This window comes from Ips typographus, linkage group LG5 (assembly GCF_016097725.1).
Source record: "Ips typographus isolate SLU linkage group LG5, UJ_Ityp_2.0, whole genome shotgun sequence".
In the NCBI taxonomy this organism is placed as follows: Eukaryota; Metazoa; Arthropoda; class Insecta; order Coleoptera; family Curculionidae; genus Ips; species Ips typographus.
In genome coordinates, this window is record NC_138426.1 from 9,656,002 (window position 1) to 9,679,505 (window position 23,504).

The 23,504-nt window shown below is 34.3% G+C and overlaps 4 protein-coding genes across 4 annotated transcripts; 2 read left to right on the forward strand and 2 right to left on the reverse strand.

Annotated features, from left to right (window-relative positions):
* Positions 1–1,378: 1,378 nt before the first annotated feature.
* On the reverse strand, positions 1,379–17,480 carry Sptz (zinc finger FYVE-type containing 26 spastizin). The gene is made up of 12 exons (XM_081980791.1): positions 16,079–17,480; positions 11,624–13,360; positions 10,939–11,548; positions 10,715–10,884; positions 10,427–10,662; positions 7,581–7,939; positions 6,910–7,529; positions 6,625–6,859; positions 6,365–6,562; positions 3,353–3,479; positions 3,033–3,291; positions 1,379–1,698 (listed from the first exon to the last, which is right to left on the reverse strand). Exons 1-12 carry the CDS (start codon positions 17,330–17,332, stop codon positions 1,528–1,530), a joined length of 5,976 nt encoding a protein of 1,991 aa, XP_081836917.1. The 5' UTR covers positions 17,333–17,480; the 3' UTR covers positions 1,379–1,527.
* Positions 13,406–14,737, forward strand: LOC145729865 (uncharacterized). The gene is given in 4 exon segments (XM_081980795.1): positions 13,406–13,922; positions 13,978–14,245; positions 14,300–14,494; positions 14,497–14,737. Coding segments are annotated over 4 exon segments (1,050 nt in total). The 5' UTR covers positions 13,406–13,535; the 3' UTR covers positions 14,697–14,737.
* A 172-nt stretch (positions 17,481–17,652) lies between the features above and the next one.
* LOC145729866 (uncharacterized protein C14orf119) lies at positions 17,653–18,492 on the reverse strand. The gene is made up of 2 exons (XM_081980796.1): positions 18,144–18,492; positions 17,653–18,086 (listed from the first exon to the last, which is right to left on the reverse strand). Exons 1-2 carry the CDS (start codon positions 18,336–18,338, stop codon positions 17,931–17,933), a joined length of 351 nt encoding a protein of 116 aa, XP_081836922.1. The 5' UTR covers positions 18,339–18,492; the 3' UTR covers positions 17,653–17,930.
* A 225-nt stretch (positions 18,493–18,717) lies between these two features.
* ND-15 (NADH dehydrogenase (ubiquinone) 15 kDa subunit) lies at positions 18,718–19,365 on the forward strand. The gene is made up of 2 exons (XM_081980797.1): positions 18,718–18,875; positions 18,982–19,365. Exon 2 carries the CDS (start codon positions 18,983–18,985, stop codon positions 19,295–19,297), a length of 315 nt encoding a protein of 104 aa, XP_081836923.1. The 5' UTR covers positions 18,718–18,875; position 18,982; the 3' UTR covers positions 19,298–19,365.
* Positions 19,366–23,504: the final 4,139 nt, after the last annotated feature.

The window sequence follows — 23,504 nt, forward strand, 5'->3', positions numbered from 1 at the left end:
TCCCGATACGGGATGGTCCGGGGCGGGAGTGTACCGACAAGACACCAACAAAAAGGCATATTCGCTGGGGGGGTGGACGACCATCTTTCAGGCGGAATTATTTGCAGTCCTCGAGGTGGCCACAAGCAAGGAAGTTACAGAAGGGCGAGAAGGAGTGATCGAGATCTACTCCGACAGTCAGGTTGTCCTAAAGGCACTTTGTAGAGCCAGGATGGACAACAGACTGATTGAACAAAGTGGCAGAGCAGAAGCAGGTAAACCTAGTGTGGATTCCGGCACATATGGGGTTTGCGGGAAACGAGCGGGCCGATGCTCTGGCCCTCAGGTCTTCTGAGAGTCTAATAACTGCCGAACCTCACAAAGGATTAAGCAACAGACAGATAGCAAGCGCACTAAGTGACTAGACGCTTGAAGGTACCACAGAGACGTGGAGAAAGGCGGAAGGGTGCAGACAAGCCAAGGAATTGATTGGAATCCCAAGCGACGCCAGGGCAAAGTCAAATGGTTAATGTCAAGGAGGCGCTGGGCCTTAAAAACACTGGATGCGGTTCTGACAGGCCACTGTGGTCTAAACAGACATTTGCATCTACTAGGAATTGATGATAGCCCCGTTTGTTCACAATGTGGAACGGCGGATGAGTCTGCCATCGTTGGTCGTCTATCAGGAGGCGCTTTCTTGGGACCTCCACACTCTCCTGCAGGGAACCGTCTTCCTTGGAGTGAGTCAGGGGTGGTAAAGTAGGGCGGGTTTGAGGAGAAACGGCGAAAAGGCTTTTAGGGTCCCCCCCCCGCACTACTAGTTTTCTTAGCAATTGGCAAATGCGTCAAGTATTAGGAGTAACTAAAATTTACCTCCTCGCATTTCTGCTCTTCTGATAATATGCCCCGGTTTTCAGTGAATTGAAAAAAAAATTGGAGTTTTATCAGGAGCACAGACACACACACAATCGATAATAAAAGGAAACAAGACATGGAAAAAGTGAAATATTTTCATAATCATACAATTTTCATTTAGATTATTGGAGAACTTAATTATATTGTTACTTTTTAATTACGCTTTTAATACCTCAATTGATCCCTACTGCTTTAGTTTTATCACTTTTAAATTCTTAAGTATGTACAATCTTCATAAATCGTTTTATATCCTTACTTTTTTATTTGTTTCTCTTCTCTCTTGTTTTGTCACCCTAATTTTTTTAAATCTTTAATTATGTATTGTGTTAGCTTTAGCAAGATTTTATTAGAGGCTTGACGAAACCCCTTTCCATTTACCTTTTTCACTAAAGCAACTTGAAGCTTCTCTGTCTTTTTATTATGTTTACTTCATTTCGGGTAATTTTTTCTCCGTTTTGTCAATGTAGTAAACAAACAAAATAAGTAAATTCAATAGTATATTTTAATGATTGCAATATCAAAAAACAATTAACAGAATAAAACTGAAAACAAGAGGATTTCGCGTAACAATTCACAGCCTACACAAACACATTCAATAAAATTATAATAATGTTATGGCGTCAGTCTATGCGGTTACGAAGTAGCGGAGCATTTTTGAATGGCTTTTTGACACAGGATTTTAATCTTAACCTGATTAGTCAATTCGGCCTCCCTCAGTATACGTTTTAGCTCGGCGACCAATTTATGTTTTGCCGCCAAAAAGTAGGCGGTCATTAATTGTTTTGCTTCGATATAAGCGCAAACCTAGAAATGTAACGAGAGGACAAAGTAAAATTTAAAAATCAGAAAATATTTTTAAAATTTTAACCAAAAATTGCTGACGTTTTTAGGAAACTTTACGTTTCCTGATTTAAATTATTTGGCGGGCAGTTTGACGTAGTTATTCACCGCCCTCTGTACAAGAAAGCCAAGAAGGTGCATGCCAAAAATTCCAATACGGCCGAAATAGTGGTTGACAGTTTGCATTTGTTTGTATTGTGGAAATTGAGTTTTTCGATGATTAAATTAATTTTTAAGGTTTAAAGTCAAGACTTGGGATTACTTGCCAAAGTAATTTTTGTTTGCTATTATATATTGTTGTTTATATGTTTATTGTTCTAGTGAAAGTGTAGTTTGTGTTATCACTATTGTTATTGTTCCTTCATTGTTCTATAATTTGTTGTTGGTTTTTTAACTTAAATTCTATTGCCTCTACAATATGCCGTCCACTTGTTGTTTGCCAAATTGTAAAAGCAATTTGGTGAAAGGCCCAAAAGTGTCAGTCTTTTATTTTCCAAAAGACCCTGCTCGAACCTAACAGTGGTTGAAAGCTTTGAACTGGAATGATTTTACTCCAACACAATACTCAGTGGTAAGTACAATATGCTTTCTCATTCAGTAAACTTATTGCCTCTTACATACATATATATGTCTAAAGTATGTGAGTTACATTTTGAGGCCGCCTGCATTTTGAGAGCAACAAAGGTTTACTCTGAAGAAACAGGACAGCTTTTTGAAGTTCCATTGGCACATTTACATTTTAAAAGAAAGGTCTTGGTAATAATATAAAACCCATTTACCAGTTTTGCTTACCTAGCTTCAAGGATTTCCAAATTTTCTTTGATTGAGCAGTTTTCACATTAGTTTGTTGTACTTTCCAGGACAAAGGGTTCTAACCAAACTTGCTTTGGCTGGACTTTATTGGGTATAAAAAGCCATATCTATACATATCTGGATCAGGAATGAAGCGTTCTTTGATTTTTCACTCACAACTTTTAATCAACTACACGAAAAAATAAAAAAAACATATTTTCTACTGCATCTGCATAGGTTTGTGTACAGAGGGCGGTGAGTTATTGGATATAATTATCTTCAAATTTTGTTTTGACTTTTGACATGGTTGTCGTATCGTTAACTATATTAACTATTATGCTTACGTAGCAATACTCAAGTGACAACAAGACAAACTATTGCTTTGTCTTTCCGTACAAGGCAATCTCTTACCGTTCATTGGTCACTTACTTGGTTCAATTTACTACGTCATTCTGGCAGGCTTTTTGAACAACTTAATTTTTAAAAAATTGATTAAATTTGCTCACCTGAGCTTGTTTACTCGCCATCAATTTAATAAGTCTCTCCACGTTAGTTTCAGCTGATGCACTGTTCCCCAATGTGGCCACCGCTAAAATCAGTATCTCATCACAAATATCGTTCACCGACTGACCAGTTGCGGTAGTGGATGTTTTAATGCAATTAACAAACTCGGTTAAATCACCAAATTTACCCTTGGAAGCTAAATATCTACTGACATCTTTGTACACGTTCATTGGTCTGAGCTGTTTAAATTGGTTGATAATACTGCAAAAACGTTTACTTATACTAGTAATTTTAATAAACAATACAATTAACAATAACACACCGAGAAGCGTACTCAAATCCTTTCGTAATGTTTTTAGAACAGGTTAGACACAACACTGCTATGTATTTCCGTTCGACTTCCGAATCGAGCAGAGTTGGGATGGGAACTTTGTGATTTCGGACATTTTCTGTAAAATTCAAATTTAAAATACTTAGCATAACAAGGAAAAAGAAAGCAAAAAAGTAGTTTTATAGTAGAAAAACAAGCTACGAAACTTGCTAGAATGAAACCACAATGTAATCTTCTTTTTAAGTGCTTAATCGGCTTAAGGAAGTTGAAAGAGCAGTTCAAGACCAGATGCGGAAAAGCCTGAAATAGCAGAGTAAAGACATTTCCAAAATTTTGATATTATTTACAAAAAAATGAAATATCTCGGAAAAGGTTAGATTTAAGGACACTTTCTGCACTCAGTGGACTAGGTGTACCCACTTAATCAGTTAAACGCACAATTGGCAGAGAGTGAGTTTCAAATTGTTTTTTGAACACTCTGTATATGATCAACCGTGTTGCGGTTAGCACGAGATAAAAGGACAGTTCAAGACGAACATTTTGAGATTTTTACAGTCGCTGAAACCTCAAAAATGGCGGAGATACAGGATTTTCCAAATTTGTATAAAGTGAGCAAAAAAAAATGTAAAAAAGTCGGATATCTCGGAAACGGTTAGAAATTCGTTCATTTTGCAAAAAACCAAAAATGTTCAGAACGACTTTCTGCACCCAGTGAACTAGGTGTATCTACTTAGAACCTTAAAACGTGATCACAACTAACAGAGTGTTAATTTCAAATTTAACTGTGCTTCTTTTTGTTTTTTTGAACACTCTGTATTTGTTCAATCGTGTTGCGTTTAGCACGAGATAAAAGAACAGTTCAAGACGAACATTCTGAGATTTTTACAGTCGCTGAAACCTCAAAAATGGCGGAGATACACGATTTTCCAAATTTGTATGTAGAGTTAGCAAAAAAATTTTTAAAAAAGTCGAATATCTCGGAAACGGTTAGAAATTCGTAAATTTTGCAAGAAACCAAAAATGTTCAGAACGACTTTCTGCACCCAGTGAACTAGATGTATCCACTTAGAACTGGGTAAACGTGATCAAAACTGAGAGAGCGTTAGTTTCAAATTTAACTTTTTTTTTTTGAACACCCTGTATATGTTCAATCGTGTTGCGTTTAGCACGAGATGAGAGAACAGTTCAAGACGAACGAACATTCTGAGATTTTTACAGTCGCTGAAACCTCAAAAATGGCGGAGATACACGATTTTCCAAATTTGTATGTAGAGTTAGCAAAAATTTTTTTAAAAAAGTCGAATATCTCGGAAACAGGTAGAAATTCGTAAATTTTGCAAGAAACCAAAAATGTTCAGAACGACTTTCTGCAGCCAGTGAACTAGGTGTATTCACTTAGAACCGGGTCTTTTTGCAGTGACCCAAACCCCAAAAAAGAGCGAAAATTTCGAACTTTCCAGACACCTCTCAAACTTTTTGAATTAAAAATTTTTTTCAACTACCTTTTGAATAATTTTTAAAACGTCAATGGTTTCTAGAATATTATGAAACATTCCAGAAGCTTCTAGAATTGTTTTAAAACAGCCAGAAATCCTTCAAAGAGCTTTTTAAAAATGTCAGACGCCTCTAAAACAATTTTGAAAATTACAGAGGCCTGTAGAAATGTGTTAATTATTCCAAAAACCTTTTAAAAATACTGAAAGCTTCAAGAATTATTGTGAATATACCAGAACATCCTAAAAGCTATTTTCAAAATTACAGACACCTCTGAAACTTTTTTAATTTCATATTTTTTTTCAACTGCTTTTTGAATAATTTTTAAAACGTCAATGGCTTCTAGAAAATTATGAAACATTCCAGAAGCTTCTAGAATTGTTTTAAAACTGCCACAAATCCTTCGAAGAGCTTTTTAAAAATGTCAGACGCCTCTAAAACAATTTTGAAAATTACAGAGGCCTGTAGAAATGTGTTAATTATTCCAAAAACCTTTTAAAAATACTGAAAGCTTCTAGAATTATTGTGAATATACCAGAACATCCTAAAAAGCTATTTTCAAAATTCCAGACACCTCTGAAACTTTTTTAATTTAATATTTTTTTAACTGCCTTTTGAATAATTTTTAAAACGTCAATGGTTTCTAGAATATTATGAAACATTCCAGAAGCTTCTAGAACTGTCTTAAAACAGCCAGAAATTCTTCAAAGAGCTTTTTAAAAATGTCAGACGCCTCTAAAACAATTTTTAAAATTACAGAGGCCTGTAGAAATGTGTTAATTATTCCAAAAACCTTTTAAAAATACTGAAAGCTTCTAGAATTATTGTGATATACCAGAACATCCTAAAAGCTATTTTCAAAATTACAGACACCTCTGAAACTTTTTTAATTTAATATTTTTTTAACTGCCTTTTGAATAATTTTTAAAACGTCAATGGTTTCTAGAATATTATGAAACATTCCAGAAGCTTCTAGAATTGTCTTAAAACTGCCAGAAATCCTTAGAAGAGCTTTTTAAAAATGTCAGACGCCTCTAAAACAATTTTAAAAATTACAGAGGCCTGTAGAAATGGGTTAATTATTCCAAAAACCTTTTAAAAATACTGAAAGCTTCTAGAATTATTGTGAATATACCAGAACATCCTAAAAGCTATTTTCAAAATTACAGACACCTCTGAAACTTTTTTAATTTAATATTTTTTTTTCAACTGCCTTTTCAATCATTTTTAAAACGGAATGGCTTCTAGAAAATTATGAAACATTCCAGAAGCTTCTAGAATTGTTTTAAAACAGCCAGAAATCCTTCAAAGAGCTTTTTAAAAATGTCAGATGCCTCTAAAACAATTTTGAAAATTACAGAGGCCTGTAGAAATGTATTAATCATTCCAAAAACCTTTTAAAAAATGCTAGAAGCTTCTAAAATTATTGTGAATATACCAGAACATCCTAATTTCTGAAACTTTTTTAATTAAATATTGTTTTAACTGCCTTTAAAAGCGATAACTTACCCAGATTAGAGTAAATCTCTGAAAACACTTGCATAGGAAAGACATCGTTGTTTTCACAAGAGGCTAGAAACTCAGTCACCTCTAACTGCAATAAAATTGTCCCTGTATGTTTATCAATCTCTGATTGGCTCATCTTTATGACCAACGGACTGGATATACTAGTTTCCTCAAACGTTTCTTCAGATCCTGAGGTTTTCACTATAAAAATAATCCCCCAAAACTCAACAATATCAATCAAAGTTAATCAGTTAATTACATACCTGGTGAGACAGCGACCCACTGTTCTTGCTCTCTAGCCTGTTTCAAATGTCTAAGTGACTCTTTCAAGTGATTACTGTTTTCCAATAAATCTTTAAAACTGGCAGCTTTGTCTTTATAAAATTTGACGCAGAGTATGGCAGCCCTCACGTAATCACCCATGAATAGTTGAAGTTGATAGAGGCTGTTCAGCAAGTTGTGGTTTTCTAAGTTAGCACAAACTTTCATCAAAAAGTCCTGAAATGTAAACCGGTGAAGTAAACGTAGAGTTGGTCGAATAAACTGACCTTCCAAACAGCCAAAGTGGAATCAATTTCAGACATGTGCGTCTGTAACGCTGTCACCGTTCCTCGCCTCAAACATTTTAAATAAATCTGAACAAACGCTTCTGGTGTAACCTGTTTCAACAATATGGTCTCCACCACCTTCTTGTACTGTCCGTATTTAAGGTGAAACTCAACTAAATTCAATCCAGTACCGTACTTATTCAGATAGTATACGCATTCGTTGTAAATCACATCTTCCAGAACCGGCTTCGTTTTTCTATCCCCCTTGGAAGTGTAAACTCCATTCTCAATGTCGTTTAAACGTTGCAGTTTATTCAAAATGAAAATTGCGTTTCCCGATTGTGGTGCAGATACCACGCTTTGATTTGCGGTCATCGAGCCCAAAAACTTCTGCTGATCTCTAACAAGAGCTTCGTCCAAAGCTTCATTTTTGGATTCCAGTATTTTGATAAGTTCATTCAGAAAAGGGGGATTTTTACCACTTTTTACAGAGCTCGAGTCTACTTCGTATGAAGCGTTGTCTCGAAAAGCATGTTTGTCCATACAATAAATAAATTTCTCCCTGGCTGTTGCCAAATTACCCGCCTTCAGACAACTCATACCCCAAGCAGCAAACACTCCTACGATTTCCTAGTAAAACATTTGTAATTCAAACAAAGGAAAAAACTAACCAGATTTATCAATGCCAGCTTTAGTGGACACCTCCAATGCCAAATTCCACTGCTCTCTTTCTACCAACTTGTCAATCAGCTTCATCAATGAGATTGAATCGATGTAGGTGGCGTTGCAGGACAATGGTAATAAATTCAAACATCCTCTTTCAGCCAGTAAACTTAACAGTTCAGCTTGACTGAGAAATCTGTCCGCTGTAGACGTGCTCATAAGTAAACTGGCGTCTTGAGCCGCCATTTTTGCAGCCAAAGCCAGCGACTTTAACATTCGAATAACCAGCATATAATCGATTTCTTGTAAAGGTTCCTGACTGGGGATAAGCAATTTGAGGAGCAAGTCGCATTGTTCTAACAGAAACCTGTATTTTTAATGTAAAACATTCAATAGTTTCCAAAACTTATTCAAATTTAACTAAATAGTGTTGGTGTGAAGTTGTTCATAAACCAGCACACAAGTGTTTGGTGCCATTGGACATTTTTCGTCCGCGTTCGTTCTGAACGACCACTTGACATTATCAAGTGGTGTCCTGGTAATACTCTCCAATGGTCAAAGGTTAATGCCTTACCGTCCAAGTGTCCCAAAGTCACATAAATACTTTAAATTTCTAGCTTTGAGTTTCAAAAGTGTCCAAAAATTAGAAGTTCAAAATATTTATGTGATTTTGGGACACTTGGACGGTGAAGCATTAACCTTTGACCACTGGAAAAGGTCATTAGGATACCTCTATTGTCCAGTAGTCGCTCAGAACGAATGCGGACTAATAAAGTGTCCATTGGACATTTTATAGGAGCACAACAAGACAAAATTTAGAAAATTAAGATGTTTAAGTGACTTTGGAACACTTGGACGGTGAGACATTGAACTTTGACTACTGGAAATGGTTATTAGGACACCCCTAATGTCTAGCAGTCGTTCAGAACAAACGATGCCAAATAAAGTGTCCATTGGACATTTTATAGGAGCACAACAAGAAAAAATGTAGAAAATCAAGATGTTTAAGTAAATTTGGAACACTTGGACGGTGAGACATTGCACTTTGACTACTGGAAATGGTTATTAGGACACCCCTAATGTCTAGCAGTCGTTCAGAACAAACGATGCCAAATAAAGTGTCCATTGGACATTTCATAGGAGCACAACAAGAAAAAATTTAGAAAATCAAGATGTGTAAGTAAATTTAGAACACTTGGACAGTGAGACATTGAACTTTGACTACTGGAAATGGTTATTAGGACACCCCTAATGTCTAGCAGTCGTTCAGAACGAACGATGCCAAATAAAGTGTCCATTGGACATTTCATAGGAGCACAACAAGAAAAAATTTAGAAAATCAAGATGTTTAAGTAAATTTGGAACACTTGGACAGTGAGACATTGAACTTTGACTACTGGAAATGGTCATTAGGACACCCCTAATGTCCAGTAGTCGTTCAGAACGAACGATGCCAAATAAAGTGTCCATTGAACATTTCATAGGAGCACAACAAGAAAAAATTTAGAAAATCAAGATGTTTAAGTAAATTTGGAACATTTGGACGGTGAGACATTGAACTTTGACTACTGGAAATGGTTATTAGGACACCCCTAATGTCTAGCAGTCGTTCAGAACGAACGATGCCAAATAAAGTGTCCATTGGACATTTCATAGGAGCACAACAAGAAAAAATGTAGAAAATCAAGATGTTTAAGTAAATTTGGAACACTTGGACAGTGAGACATTGAACTTTGACTACTGGAAATGGTTATTAGGACACCCCTAATGTCTAGCGGTCGTTCAGAACGAACGATGCCAAATAAAGTGTCCATTGGACATTTCATAGGAGCACAACAAGAAAAAATGTAGAAAATCAAGATGTTTAAGTAAATTTGGAACACTTGGACAGTGAGACATTGAACTTTGACTACTCTGGAAATGGTTATTAGGACACCCCTAATGTCTAGCAGTCGTTCAGAACAAACGATGCCAAATAAAGTGTCCATTGGACATTTCATAGGAGCACAACAAGAAAAAATGTAGAAAATCAAGATGTTTAAGTAAATTTGGAACATTTGGACGGTGAGACATTGAACTTTGGCTACTGGAAATGGTTATTAGGACACCCCTAATGTCTAGCAGTCGTTCAGAACAAACGATGCCAAATAAAGTGTCCATTGGACATTTCATAGGAGCACAACAAGAAAAAATGTAGAAAATCAAGATGTTTAAGTAAATTTGGAACATTTGGACGGTGAGACATTGAACTTTGACTACTGGAAATGGTTATTAGGACACCCCTAATGTCTAGCAGTCGTTCAGAACGAACGATGCCAAATAAAGTGTCCATTGGACATTTCATAGGAGCACAACAACAAAAAATTTAGAAAATCAAAATGTTTAAGTAAATTTGGAATACTTGGGCTGGGAGGCATTAAACTTTGACTACTGGAAATGATCATTAGGACACCCTTATGGTCCAGTAGTCGTTCAGAACGAACGATGTCAAATAAAGTGTCTATTGGACATTTTTCAAGATGTTTATGTAGTTTTGGGACACTTGGACGGTGAAGTATTGAACCACTAAAGCGTGTTACTAGGACACTCCTCTACAATGTCCACTAATCGTTCAGAACGAACGCGGACAAATAAATGCTCCAATGGCACCCCAAACATAAAAAATAGTTTATATTGAACAGAGGAACAACCATCATGTAGGTATAGCAAATTTGACATAACGACATCGCTATTTAGTCTGTAATATCACAAAATTAACGTTAATTTAAAATATTTTTAGTACAACATTTGTATTTATTTGGAGGTTAAATTAAATTTATGAATAACTTCACACAAACTAAAACAGCATACTTACTCAGGGTATTCATCACATTTCGAATGAAACTTCAACAACGACAAGCACAGAGAAACACTGGGAGCAAACTCGTAAGAAAACTCTTCCCTAACAATTTTGTTGTGTTCCTCATCATCTGTTAACACCCAGTAATCGTCATAAAGTACAATGGAAGAGGCGCCCTCACTCAAATCGAGCACTGACTGATCCTGACAATCTGAACACACTCGAACCATGATATCTCCGTACGTGGGAACCTTAAAATTAACTTGTCTATCATTACTAAAGGTGGTAAAGAAAAAGATTTACAATCATGCGATTTTTAGAACAGTTAGAACAAATCACTCTGCCGCATCTCCTGCAATGGTGTCTACGATTAAACATAGAAAAAGTGACATTTCGGCAACACATGCACTCTATTACGTCTGTATTGCTGACCCACTGGTTTCTGTTAGGTATATCATCAGGCATGACAAAAGCTGGAAGTTTATTAAAGTTAAATTAACTAGCACGCAAAAATAATGGATAAATACTTCGGGTTTCTGGGTCTAAATCGGAGTCCAGTGATTGAAGTATCTTATGTTCGGGAGTTCTAAGCAATCTGGGGTTTGGCTGGGTTATCACACGGAAATCCAAGGTTTTCTCAGCGTAACGACGCAGCAATTTATCAATAGTCTGAACAGTTAACTCAGCATCCTTACACCGGCAAATTACGAGGTTACTCTTAAAAGTGTCCAGGACAAGTCCTAACTTATCCAGTTTAGTGTTCATCAGAAGCACCTCAATAATACTCAAAGGATCCTTTAGTAAGCAAAGCAACTTTTGATCGAAATCACTCTGACTCAAAACGGACAAAAGTTTCAGACTTAAAGCAATTTTAGGCAAGTCATTTTGCATGTCTGGTGGAGAACGTTCCATCAGGTAATCAACCACAAATTGCAATTGCCCTACGTCTTTTAGTATGTTCAGGAGGTTTTTGCATAAGATTAAACTATGCTGTTCAGACATTGATTTCAGTAGCAATGTGAAGTGAATTGGATCGATTGGTACTTCAAACGCTAACTCCAAAAAATTTTCATCTATACAATAGAATATTGTATTGTTCACTTCGTTGATTTTCAGAAACTCTAACAGTAAATCAACCTGGAAACATATAACACAGACATTTATTAGTATAGAAAAGATATCATACCATCAACAGCTATACTATACACTCACTTTTTTACTAATAATGAATCTTCGCATCAACTCTTTAGGATGAAAAGCAATCATCTCATACAAAGTGCTCCACGTGGTAACCCCCAAAACCTCCATAGACTCATTGCAATGCTCAAAGTATTGAAGCCACTTTTTGAGCTCAGCAAATCTTTCATCACTTTCATCTCGATCAAACCGAGACAGCTCAGAACTGATGCAGCGCATACAAAATTCTATAGGCCAAATTTTCATATTGTCTAGCACTAAACTCAGCCTCAAATCGGTGTTTTTAATTTTCATCACATATTTGTAGTACTCGCACTCAAAAGCGTCTCTAACCAAGCTGGACAAAATCATGTCCCTTAAAGCAACAAATTCTGGTTGTTTTATGAACTGTTTTTCTGGTACACTCTCAATGATTTTGTACAGTTTTTTCCAGTTTGTCGTTTTCAGTTCGTCTTCACCGATTTCCTTTGCGGTTTCCCAACTGTGACCGGAATGACTAGTGTGAGTCGACGACAAACATCCCACGTTCTTTTGAATATCGTTGAACACAAAGTCGTTCAGTTGTTGAAAGTTTACTTGATGCTGTAGTGCTGTTACAATTTCGTTTGAGTGGAATAAAGGCATTAGGTATTGGATTTTAGGAAGACGCAAGTAGTTTATAAAGTTTTGAATCCTAGACCCTCCAATTTCCATGTCAACGTTCTCTACTTTATGCATCTCCATTAAAAGTAAAGCTAGTAACCAGTTTCTCTTTTTTATGTACAAAATTACCGCTTGATTAGGTGGGTACAGTACGTTTTCAGGATACAGCTCTTCTCTGGCAATATTGTCTTGGGAATGCAAGTTTATGGTTGGAAAACAATTGCCAGCAACATGATACAAAAAATCCAGTTTCAGGTTACTGAAATATTTTTCAAACTCTGCGGGTTCTAAATGTTTTTTGAACAGCAATTGTCCCATAAGCTCAGACCGGTTAAAAAACAACAACTTAAAGTAAGCGCAGTTCTTCCCTCCTGATATCAACTCAGAAGAGTCATTTTCGATGTAAAGCACTTTAGAGAAAGCCTTCAAATAGTTGAAAAGCTTTGGAAGATATTGACACACTTCACCAGCTAAATCATTACTACAATGCTCATTCAAGTCTTGATAAATCTTGTGACTCAAATGATCCTCATTTAAACTACCGTCAGGTTCTTCCACATCCAAGCTTTTCCAAAACTTAGTATATAAATCACTAAGTTGGTCATAGAAGATCAGTTGATCAGTGTCCGAAGTACAGTCAGAATTTAACAATAAAGCAGGCAAAGATAAGTTACAAGTTTCTCCAACATAGTTAAACAAATCCAGAACCTTTTTTATAAAGTTAGATAAACTGGACTCAGTTTCAACAGTTAAAAAGTTGTGCTTCAAAGCTAATTGCAGTAAAGCTCTAGAATCATCGCAGGTTTCAGTTTGAGTTAAAGCCAAATCCAAAATATTCATAAACAACTCGTTTTCAGACTTGTAGTGCTCCAAAAAAGGGTATGTGTGGCAATTCTCCGAAATAATTTGATCCCATTCAGGGTTAGTTCTTAAAGGGTTTTGCTGGAAAAACTCTTCGACAATTTCGTCATATTTACACTGGAAATTGGGTACAGGGTCTTGTTGAGCTTCTCGAAATTTAATTGAGCGTTTTAGCTTCACTTTGAGTTCGTCCAGATCTTCAATTAGGATGATCTGTTCAGCTTCAGGAGTGGAAGTTAAGTTGAAAATCTGTAACAAATTATTAGTTTAGTGTATAGTGAGAAAGTTTATATTGAAAACAATTTTTCAAGGATAGTCTTGGGAAAGCTCTGGAGAATTACTTAATAAAGTACCTAAATTGTTTACAACCACTCAATTTCTACTTTGATAGGGCAGATAATTTAGGCTAACACTGACATTTTCAATGAAGATAATGAAAATGCACATCATTATCCTATTCATCAAAACAACTGTCTGGCTAAACAGCCTAACTAGTTGTATTTGGCTTCCTGACTACAAAATAGACCTAAAACAGGAAGAAGAGTTTGTCATATCTGAACTCCTAGACCGTTCGGACGTTCAGGATATTTACGACGAAGAGGAACTTATCCAAGAACATGAGCTAGAGAAACTTCGAATGCCTAAACCAAGACCAGAAAAATATTTCAGGCTCCGCAACATGAAAATCAAAAAAACATTTGGTGTTCCTTACAACAAGAAACAAAAAGTTTATCCGGAGTTTAATCCTGATATTGAAGAAGCCAAACCTTGGATTGCTGGTCATGTGGATGAAGATTCAAACCTTATAGACGTACCGTTAACCCTGGTAGTCATGTAAAACAGTTGAGTGCAAAATTAGTTTGTAGAACGAAGATTTGACGTATTTTGACGATGAGGCCAAATCCAACAAGACTGCGTCTTATCTAGGAAAGCGAGAGGCGGACAAAAGTGATGACTACAATTACGACAACTTGAAAGCACAATACGAAGATTCAGTGAAAAAATCGGAATCCAAAAACGATACAGCAACTTATAAAGAAGTAAAAGAAGATGAAACTCCTGATGAAGTAGTAAAGAATTTAGTCAGTGTCTCTGCACAAAATTGCAGTGAAACTGATGAGCAACCAGGAATTGGTACTACAAACAATCCAGATCATTCAGTTAAGATTAACCCAATTACTTCCACAGGATTAGGTGCCATTAAATGTCTTTTAACCAACACAAACCAAAACCTGCCCAACAAAACTGCAAAATTGCGTCTGTTAAAGAAATTAGGTTTAATTGCAGTCATCTGGCTTATAGTGTATACCCTGATTGCTTTGCCTTTATGGTGTCAATACGGTTATACCCCCCCAAAAAACCACACATCACACATTTTTTTAGTAGAAAAATTTCAGGATGGTGTTGCTGCTGTTGCAGATGTAAATTCTGCAATCCACGAAATGAAATCGACGAAGTCAAGACGTTTTGTGCTAACAATCCTGTCGGAGTATACCATGAGGATGGAGTTTTGGTTAAGTACACACCAACAGCTTATGAAAGTTATGCTCAAAAGAATTTAGAAAAAGCGATTGATAGATTGTAGATTGGTTAATGTTTATAATAATAATATTGATTGCTGAATAAGTGAAGCAGAATTCAGGGGAATAGTATTTTCCATAACTTGAACCATAATGTGCATTTTGTGGTTTGAAGAAAATTTCTTCAACTTTCAAAGGTTTCCAATGTGGATGGGAAGGTAAGTTCTCAGAAATTTACTGTTGGAGAAAGTGCCAACGAATATTTAAGAAGAAATTTTAGGAGAATATAAGAAAATGAGAATGAAAAAACTGATAAATGCACATGAAAAACAATAATTCAGGCAAGGAAATTTGGAAATTATAAAATACAAAGATGATACTGTATAAGTAGTCTTTAAAGCTCCATAGAGAAAAATTTGACAGTCCTGGCGTTAAGAAACACTTTTAGACTTTTCTTATGTCACGTAATAGCTGTCATAACTGTCAAAACCTGTCTAGGAGTGACTTGAAACTATAGAATTACAAATAGTTGCTTATTTAAGGAATCACACTGAAAGTTGTGTTTCAAGCTCCATGGAGCCAAATTTGACAGTTGGGACGTTAAGGAATACTGTTTGCGTCACGTGACGGCTGTCATAACTCTCAAAACTCACTCACCAATCACCTGATGAAGTATAAAATGCCAAATAATAGTGTTTCTTTGAGGAATTACACTGCAAGTTGTGTTTACAGCTCCATATGGAGCCAAATTTGTCAATTCTAACGTTAAGAAACACTTTGATATTGATACTTACGTCACTTAAGGTCACAACTGTCAAAATTTCGCTGTCAAGTTTTGACAATTGACAGCTGTTAGGTGAAAAAGTAAGAAACATATCAAAGTGTGTCACAAATAGTAGGTACAACTCTTTTACATTTGATAGTTTCATGTCATTGCTGAATGAGATTTAATTAGAGTAATAAGTGATGTTTTACCTGACTATAAGCCAGACAGTGAAGTGTGTCATTAAGTATCATAACTGTCAAATTTAACGTCTTAAACTGTCATTTAACGTCACAACTGATAAATTTACTTAACTCCACAGTACACAGAGTTAGGAATAACAATTTGTGGCGTGATTCATCAAAGAGACGCGGCCATTTGACAGTTTCACAGTAATATTTAATGAGTTTTGATAACTGTCAGATGACTATAAACCTGTCATTAATCCCTTGTTGAGCTTTCGACGCCAAAATGACTGAGCCAAAATTGTTGGCTTTGGCAAAGTTGATTTGAATGTAATTGTCAAGGTTTTCCTTGTGGAAAATTGTGTTTTTTTTTGGCATCATGGGAATATTGGATGTGAGTTTAAAATGCCAAAAATTACTGGTAAAAGCATGAATGTTTACATCATAATAGAAAACCTTCACACTATAACTACTACTGGTACAAAACACATCAACTTACCTTTAAAACTTGATAGGCCCTATCAAAATCATCATTCTCAAGACATAAATTAATAAGGCCCTCTGGTGTTGCCAGCATATAATACAGAAACTTTCCCTCATATTTCTGCAAACTGACAGTGTTGATCACAATATCCAATCTCCTTGTAGCATCAATAACCAATGCATGTAGCCTATCTAACTTTTCAGTACAATGTGGATCACTTTTAAAAATTTTATTGAATTCAATATTTTCAATCAAAGATTTTAGGGTAAATAAAATGAGTCTAACTTCTTTTTCATTGCAGATGAAATTGTATGTTTGGGAGATATTAAAAGTTGATTCGGTTCTCTTAATATGTTCAAACTTCAGAAATGTAATGGTGAAGATTAGTTGAAGCAACTCAATTTGCAATTTGTGATCCTTCAGCAGTAGGAACTGGGATTGTACATGTTTTATTTCCTCATTAACACTAGAATGTGATTGATTATTCCGTAAACTTGGCAAAATTAATTTGAATAGATTAGCTAACACACCAAAAGAAGATAAGGTTTGAACTTGGTGTGACAAATTCTCATTATGAGGTGGGGTAGATTGGTTAATTTCAGTCAATAAATGCTCCACCTCTTTGTAAGTCTTGGTTAAGTTAGAATATTTAGAACAGACACTTAAAACTGAGTGTTTGGTGGAATAATCCATAAACTCTCCTGGTGGAATGTGTTGGTTATGGCAGAGTTCCAGAATTTTTAGTATAAGCTGTATCTCTTTGGCATAAAAGACCCAAAATGGGTCTATGTCACTTGATGGTACTTGCAGGCATTTTTTTGTTATTTCTTCCAGTTTATTAAACTTTGTACTATCAGGCTCATTTGTAATGGTAACTAATTGTAAATAAAGCAACTTATCTTGTATGTTTGCTAATGTTTCTTTGGTGGTCTCCCAATTTTTAATTAAGTGGTAAAACCAATGTTTCTTTGTGTAAATAGTGTAATCAAACCATTTGTTAGGGTCTTGAAGGCACTCATCCAAGTTGAAGTTAACTTTTTCCCACTGAATACAGGCATCTAAGAGTGCACTGTTATCATTCACTAAAAGGCTCAAATATAAGATATTCTTTGACAACACATTTTTGTTGAAAAGCTTATGTACTGCAGGCAAAATATCATGCAACAAATCCTCATTACTTTCATAGTTTAAGGAGGAAAAGTATCTGTAGAACTTATCTTTAGTTGAGGTGTCTGGTTTTTTCAGTAGTTCCTCCAACACAGACTTCATAATTTAGCTTGACATCAAAGCATTGATAAATATTAAATTACAAACACCAACTGAAACGACACTAAACAGGAACAAGGAAGTTTTAATTAAAAACACTGAGCCACAGGACAGGATACCAAAACATAACAAAAACAATCCAACAGGATGTTAATCAGCTGATAAGGATGGCGTTGGGTGGGGGTAATTGTTCTCTCTCGCTTTCTCCTCCTGTTTAATATTATGACAAACAAAGAGAGAAATAATTGTCAGATGTCAAAAAATATCATCGCATGGTTGCCAAGTCTATGTTAGTGTAATTAAAGCAAAATAATACAACCAAATGGGCATTTTTTTATAACTTTACTTCATAAGTAACATTACACTAGCCTCCACATTTAGTACAAGTATAAATATTTTAGTGTAAAATGCAGTAGAGTAATAATCTAGAGTATTCATAAATGCAATAATGTAGTAGCTGCAGTTGTTAAACATATTTGTATAACTAAAATTTAAATTAATAAAATAGTTGTTCTTTACACCTACCCTAAAGTATCATAATACTTTCACCATATAAATTGTGATGTTCTTTCAATGTGTTGACACATTTAAACATAGTATCTTAACTGGCAACATGATTAACTTGAGAATCAGCCTTTTCCTCAATTTCTTTATTCAATTTTTCTATAAAACTTGCATCAATCTCACCCAGTTTCTTTAAAAAGTTTTCTTTCGATTCAATGTTCCATTGTGTGAACCATTCCTTGAACAGTTTTATCTGCAACAAAAATGCAAAACAATAATGTGTAAACAGATGTTCCAATTTAACACTCACTCGACATTCAAACAAAGACATTGGTTTATCAGTACAGTTCATGTTTGAAATACTGTTGACTATTCCGTTAACGTAAGCTTTCTGAGCGTAGTTTTCCGCTAGGATCACCAAAAAATCAGATCTTTGCAATTCACTCCACTCCCCAAACCATTCCAGCAGGTACCGTAATTGAGCGCTAGAGCTTAAAGTAGACATTGCGTTTGAGATTCTTTATAATTTACGATTGCTTAGGCTATCTTGTAGTGTTGGACATTTATAATTTTTCTTAAAATATGCTTAGTAATAGAGTAATAAACTTATTGACCAGGCAAGGTGAAGGGCAAGTAAACGGTAGACAGTTCATTATTAGAAATATGAGGTTATGTGTGTTTGTGTAATGTTTTCTTCTTTTTACGTTTTAAAAACCGTAAAATTCGATGAAATGTTTAGGTTGTTTCTCAGCTTAAAGTAGCCAATTTTACGTCATGTGGGTTGCCCAATTCTATAAAAATGCGAATTGAAAGTAAGAATTTTGATAAGAAATACGTTTTCTAGAATAACAATAAATAACGAGGTAGCTAAAGCCACAATGTCTTATTTTCTGACATTTGACGTTTAAGCGTTTGACGTTTAAATTCAAAATAGAGAAAAAAAATATTTTTCTCCTAAACACTCTTGAAATCATTTTAATATACTGATATTGCGTGTGTTCTCTTGATATTTGAATAAAACCAGCCTTTTTTTCAATCCCAGGTAATAGCTTTACTAATTGTTAACCTGTAGATTTTTTAAAAATTATTATAACCTAACTTTTCGTATTTACCCCAGTGACATAACAATCTAGGAAATACTTTTCTAGAATGTCTATTTTAACCCCATTCCTCAAGTCACCCTTTACTGATTTGGGTGGTGCTATATTAAGTAACCAATGGGGCGACAGTGCGTGTGGCAAATTGGAGATGAAAGCCCTGGAATGTTTTGAGGCCTACGGAGTGGACAAAGGGCTACAGAAATGTGATACCTTAATAAAGGATTTTACTGAATGTACCACGCAAAATAAACAGAATCATAGAATAGCGGCTATGCGTATGGAAAGACATAAGCAACATTGGACTGGTGAGAGAACCAGTGAGGACAAGTACAGCAAAAATCCCCCACCTTCTGATTCTATCTAAATTAGGGGTTGTTATACAGTTGGTGTAGTTTTTGATAGTTTCTGAAGATAATATATGGTTAAAATGGTTAGTTGCTTTTTGATTTCCCTAAAAGTCCCAAATTAACTGACAAACAAAAAAAAATCAATATTGACAATAATTGAATCATTTTATTTGTACAAAAGTATTTTGACAATAATTGGTAGATGATTTTAAAAAAATTACATTAACAGTGCCAAAAGTGTATTACATAAAGCTGTGCAAAGTTTATTATGCAACCTTTAATACTGTTCATTCAATAAAAAATGGACTAAGTACAAAATAGTCATTATAGTAAATATCTCTTATACATGTATAAAATAGAAAGGCAATTTGTTTAATATAGTTAAAGTTGCTTGGTAGGGTGTGGGCAAAAAGGGCAACACCAGACTAGATAGACAATAAATAAATATAGTTTTTAACACCAAAAAACAGTTTTTTTGTGAGATTTAAGTCTGATGCTGCAAATATTACTTACACATTAATAATGTGAAGAACATTGATAGCTTACATATCTAGGAAATATTTATAGTTATTTACATGGTCCGCATGTATTGTTTTTGAGTATCAGAGGAACAAAAAGTTCTAGAACAAGTATTGAACGATGATATAAAAAAAAGTATAATAAATCATTCTCTTACACCAGTAAAAAAACGTATAAAAATGTCATCTAGTTAATTTAGCCTTTCAAATCTTAATATAAGACATAATTTGAAACACATTAACTTACATCACAATAAAAGTCATCAGTTTGAATCTTGAATATACTATTGAAAAGTCGACCCACAATGATAGTAAGCTTGCCAAAAAAGTATCAAAGTTGCTTACATCGGCCGACTTTTTAACAGTTTACAACACTTACAAGCTAAAATTTACTAAACCCCCCACCCTACTGTATATAGCAACTAGATATAATAATGTAAAAGCGTATATTAATAACACACTGCTGGAATGGAACCAGAAGTTTTAAAAACAATAACAAAAGTTAGTTGTGTGTGTATTATATGAATTTTAATTACTCATATTAGGGATACCAAACGTGCGTGGACATAAGCGGGAATTGTAAGATTAAAACAAAGTAAAAAATATATTTTTTTTAATATTTGATATGCTTAATAATTTATCTTTTTTTAGAGGAACTATAATAATATGCAGGAAGTGTGTATAAAATGCCCATACAAAATCTTATTACCCACATAACAAATAAAGTATATTCATGTGAAAAATACATGCCAGGCATATGACTAGCTTTTTAAATATTCCAATGCCAGGGATATGTCTGAGAAGTGAAAACTGGTCTCTATAGTATAACAAGCTGAAAACAGTTTCATAAAATTGTTACAAGATATAACACACTATTTAAAACTGAATGATTAAATGAGAATAATGAAAATATAGTATAAACTATAAATGGATATAAGAAAAGCAAAATATGAATATGTCTTATTTTTAAAACCTTACATTTCCTTTCAGCCTTTGAGCTAATTCAAGCACAAGAAGATTACAACGCGTAAACCAAACAAAAATTACTGAAATTAAAAACAAAATACAATTTTGAAATTTCCGCCTTTATCTGAAAAACATGCCTGGCTCATGAAGTAAAAGGACAAAAGTAATATGCCAGGCACGTATTGGGAATATACTTTCATATACTGCAGGCATATTCCAGGCATACCATTTTGCTATGTGGGTACATACATACATATTATTCCTGGGATAGTATATTTTCCCTGAAACATGTAGGTAGTAGAAATCTATACAGGCATTTTATGGACAACTCAATAAAGTCAAAATAACCGCAAAGTACAGTGACTGTGTATGTATTGTTCAATTTTAAACTGGACGAATATATTGTTTACAATTTAATACAGGGCGGCCCAGTTTTAAGTGTCAATAATTCACCATTCGATAGCCAATCAAAAAATAAGTTGACTTGCATTATGTCATTTTTCTGAAAAACGTTTCCTAAAGCAGATACAGAGACCTTCAAATTTCAATTTAAAAAATCGTTTTATCATATAAAACTAACTTCAAGACTTGTGAGAGTCCAAGTTTGTACTGAATAGTCTAAAAACTTGCTATTAACTACTAGGAATAGTCTTATAATTCGTTTTCTCAGACTGCCATCTTGGTCGAGTGTCTGAAACTGGATTTTAAGAACTAAAAACAGTCCGGAAATCAAGACAAAGATTGTATTGTACATGAAACTCATTTTTTGATAAAAATAATCTAAAAGTTGATTTTTAAGGCTAGAACTGACTTTACTAGGACTAAAGAGAGTCCAAAAGTCGATTTTCAGGACTTTAATTGGTGTACAACTCACTTTTCTGAAACAAGTCAAGAAGTATATTTTATTTCTAAAAATTAGTTTTCAATACTAATATCGTAGGATTTGGTACCAAAATTTTTTACTTTTATTACTGATGAAGAAACTTTTGGAAATAGTCTTAAACTGGATTTTTGAGTCTTAAGAAGCACTACAAACCGTCTGAATTTCTTAGAGATACTACAATTTATTGCACCTATGAGTGTCAATTTAATAGTAAAGAAGCTAAGCTTGAAATGACATTTTCAAGACTATGGTCAGTGTACAAACTGGCTTTTAGGCCTGATAAGTCAAAAACTTTGTAAAGATAGTCTTAAAGCACTAAAAACAGTCTAGATTTTTAAGAATTTTTAGCACTGAGGTGTCTAGAAGTCGCTTTAATAGTAAGAAAGCTTAGAATGACATTTTAAGTCTATGGAGAATGTAAAAATTGTTTTTAAAGTTTGCTATGTCAATAACTTGGATTTTCCAAGCTGAAAGCAGGTTTGAAGCACTAAAAAAAGTCCAGAATTCTATAAAAATGAAAAACAAAGTAAAAAGTACGAAAAGTTAGTTTTCAAGACCATTTTCATGAATCTAATGTCAATGTCCTGTATCTAAGACTATTTTCAAAACTAAAATATTGAAATTTGTCTTCAAATTATGAAAACTTACTTCAAATGCAACTTTTAAGTTTTAGAGTCACTTTTTGGTGATCAAGTCAATTTTTAAGGTTTAAATGTTTTAATTCGTGATCAAAAATTCTGGAAAAAGTAGTTTTTTATGTATACAGGTCAATTTTTAATATTAAAGTCTCTCGATTTGTATGAAAACTGGTTACAAACACAATTTTTAAGCTTCTGAAATCATTTTTTCTTTTCAATCAGTCAATTTTCAAAACTAAAGTTTTTCAGTTTATCTGGAAACTATGAAAACTGGCTACAATAAATTTTTTTAAGCTTCTTAAGTCAATTTTTCGTTTCCAAGACAATTTTTAAGTTGGGTTGGGTTAGTCTTGGGTCTTCGAACATAACAACTCAATTATCTTGTAAACGAAGTTTTAAATTAGAATTTTATAAGGGATGATTTATTTTTCATCGTGAATAATAAAATTAAAAGATACTGTAATTTTTGAAAAATATCCAAAGACGTAGAAAATAAGGCAAAAACCATCTTCCTGTATCTACGCTACTGGAGAATTTTGGCAAACGTCATTCATAATGAGTATTAATTTCATGAGTGCTTGTTACAAATTTGACCAAAATTGCTCCAACGGTCTGACAGTTATGACAAAAAACCGATTTTCCTTAGGAAGCATTTTTCAGAAAAATCACATAATGTGTGTGAATTATTGACATTTAAAACTGGACCACCCTGTATACTGCATATAACTCCTAATAGAAAATTCATCATTTAGGCAATAAAAGGGGTGATATAAATGTTATGTTATTGTTGTTTTTGTTTTGTTATGTTATTGTTATGTTATAAATGTTTCAGTAGTAACAGAGTAAGCAATGTATAACAGTTTAAGATAATTTTCTTGAATTTTTTTGTTCTATTTGGTAAAAGAGTAATTCGAAATGTTTTTTAGATTATACAAGGGAAAAGGTAGAACACTTTTAGTTGACTAGGCATTGTGCTAGGGCCATATTGCTATCTAATACTGTTCCCCTTCTCTGTGTTAAAACCAGGACAGAGAAAGAGGTTTGTGCACTATAACATTGATTGTGAGAAATATGGGGTTTCTATATTTTGAGGGAAAAGTTAGTTACACGTACGTACTTTCTATCTTTTTTTAGTGTCTAAGAAATGATGGGATTAAAAACATGCATAGTGTACTACTGGTAACTAACTGAATAAACTGTCGTTTAAGCTCAAACCAGA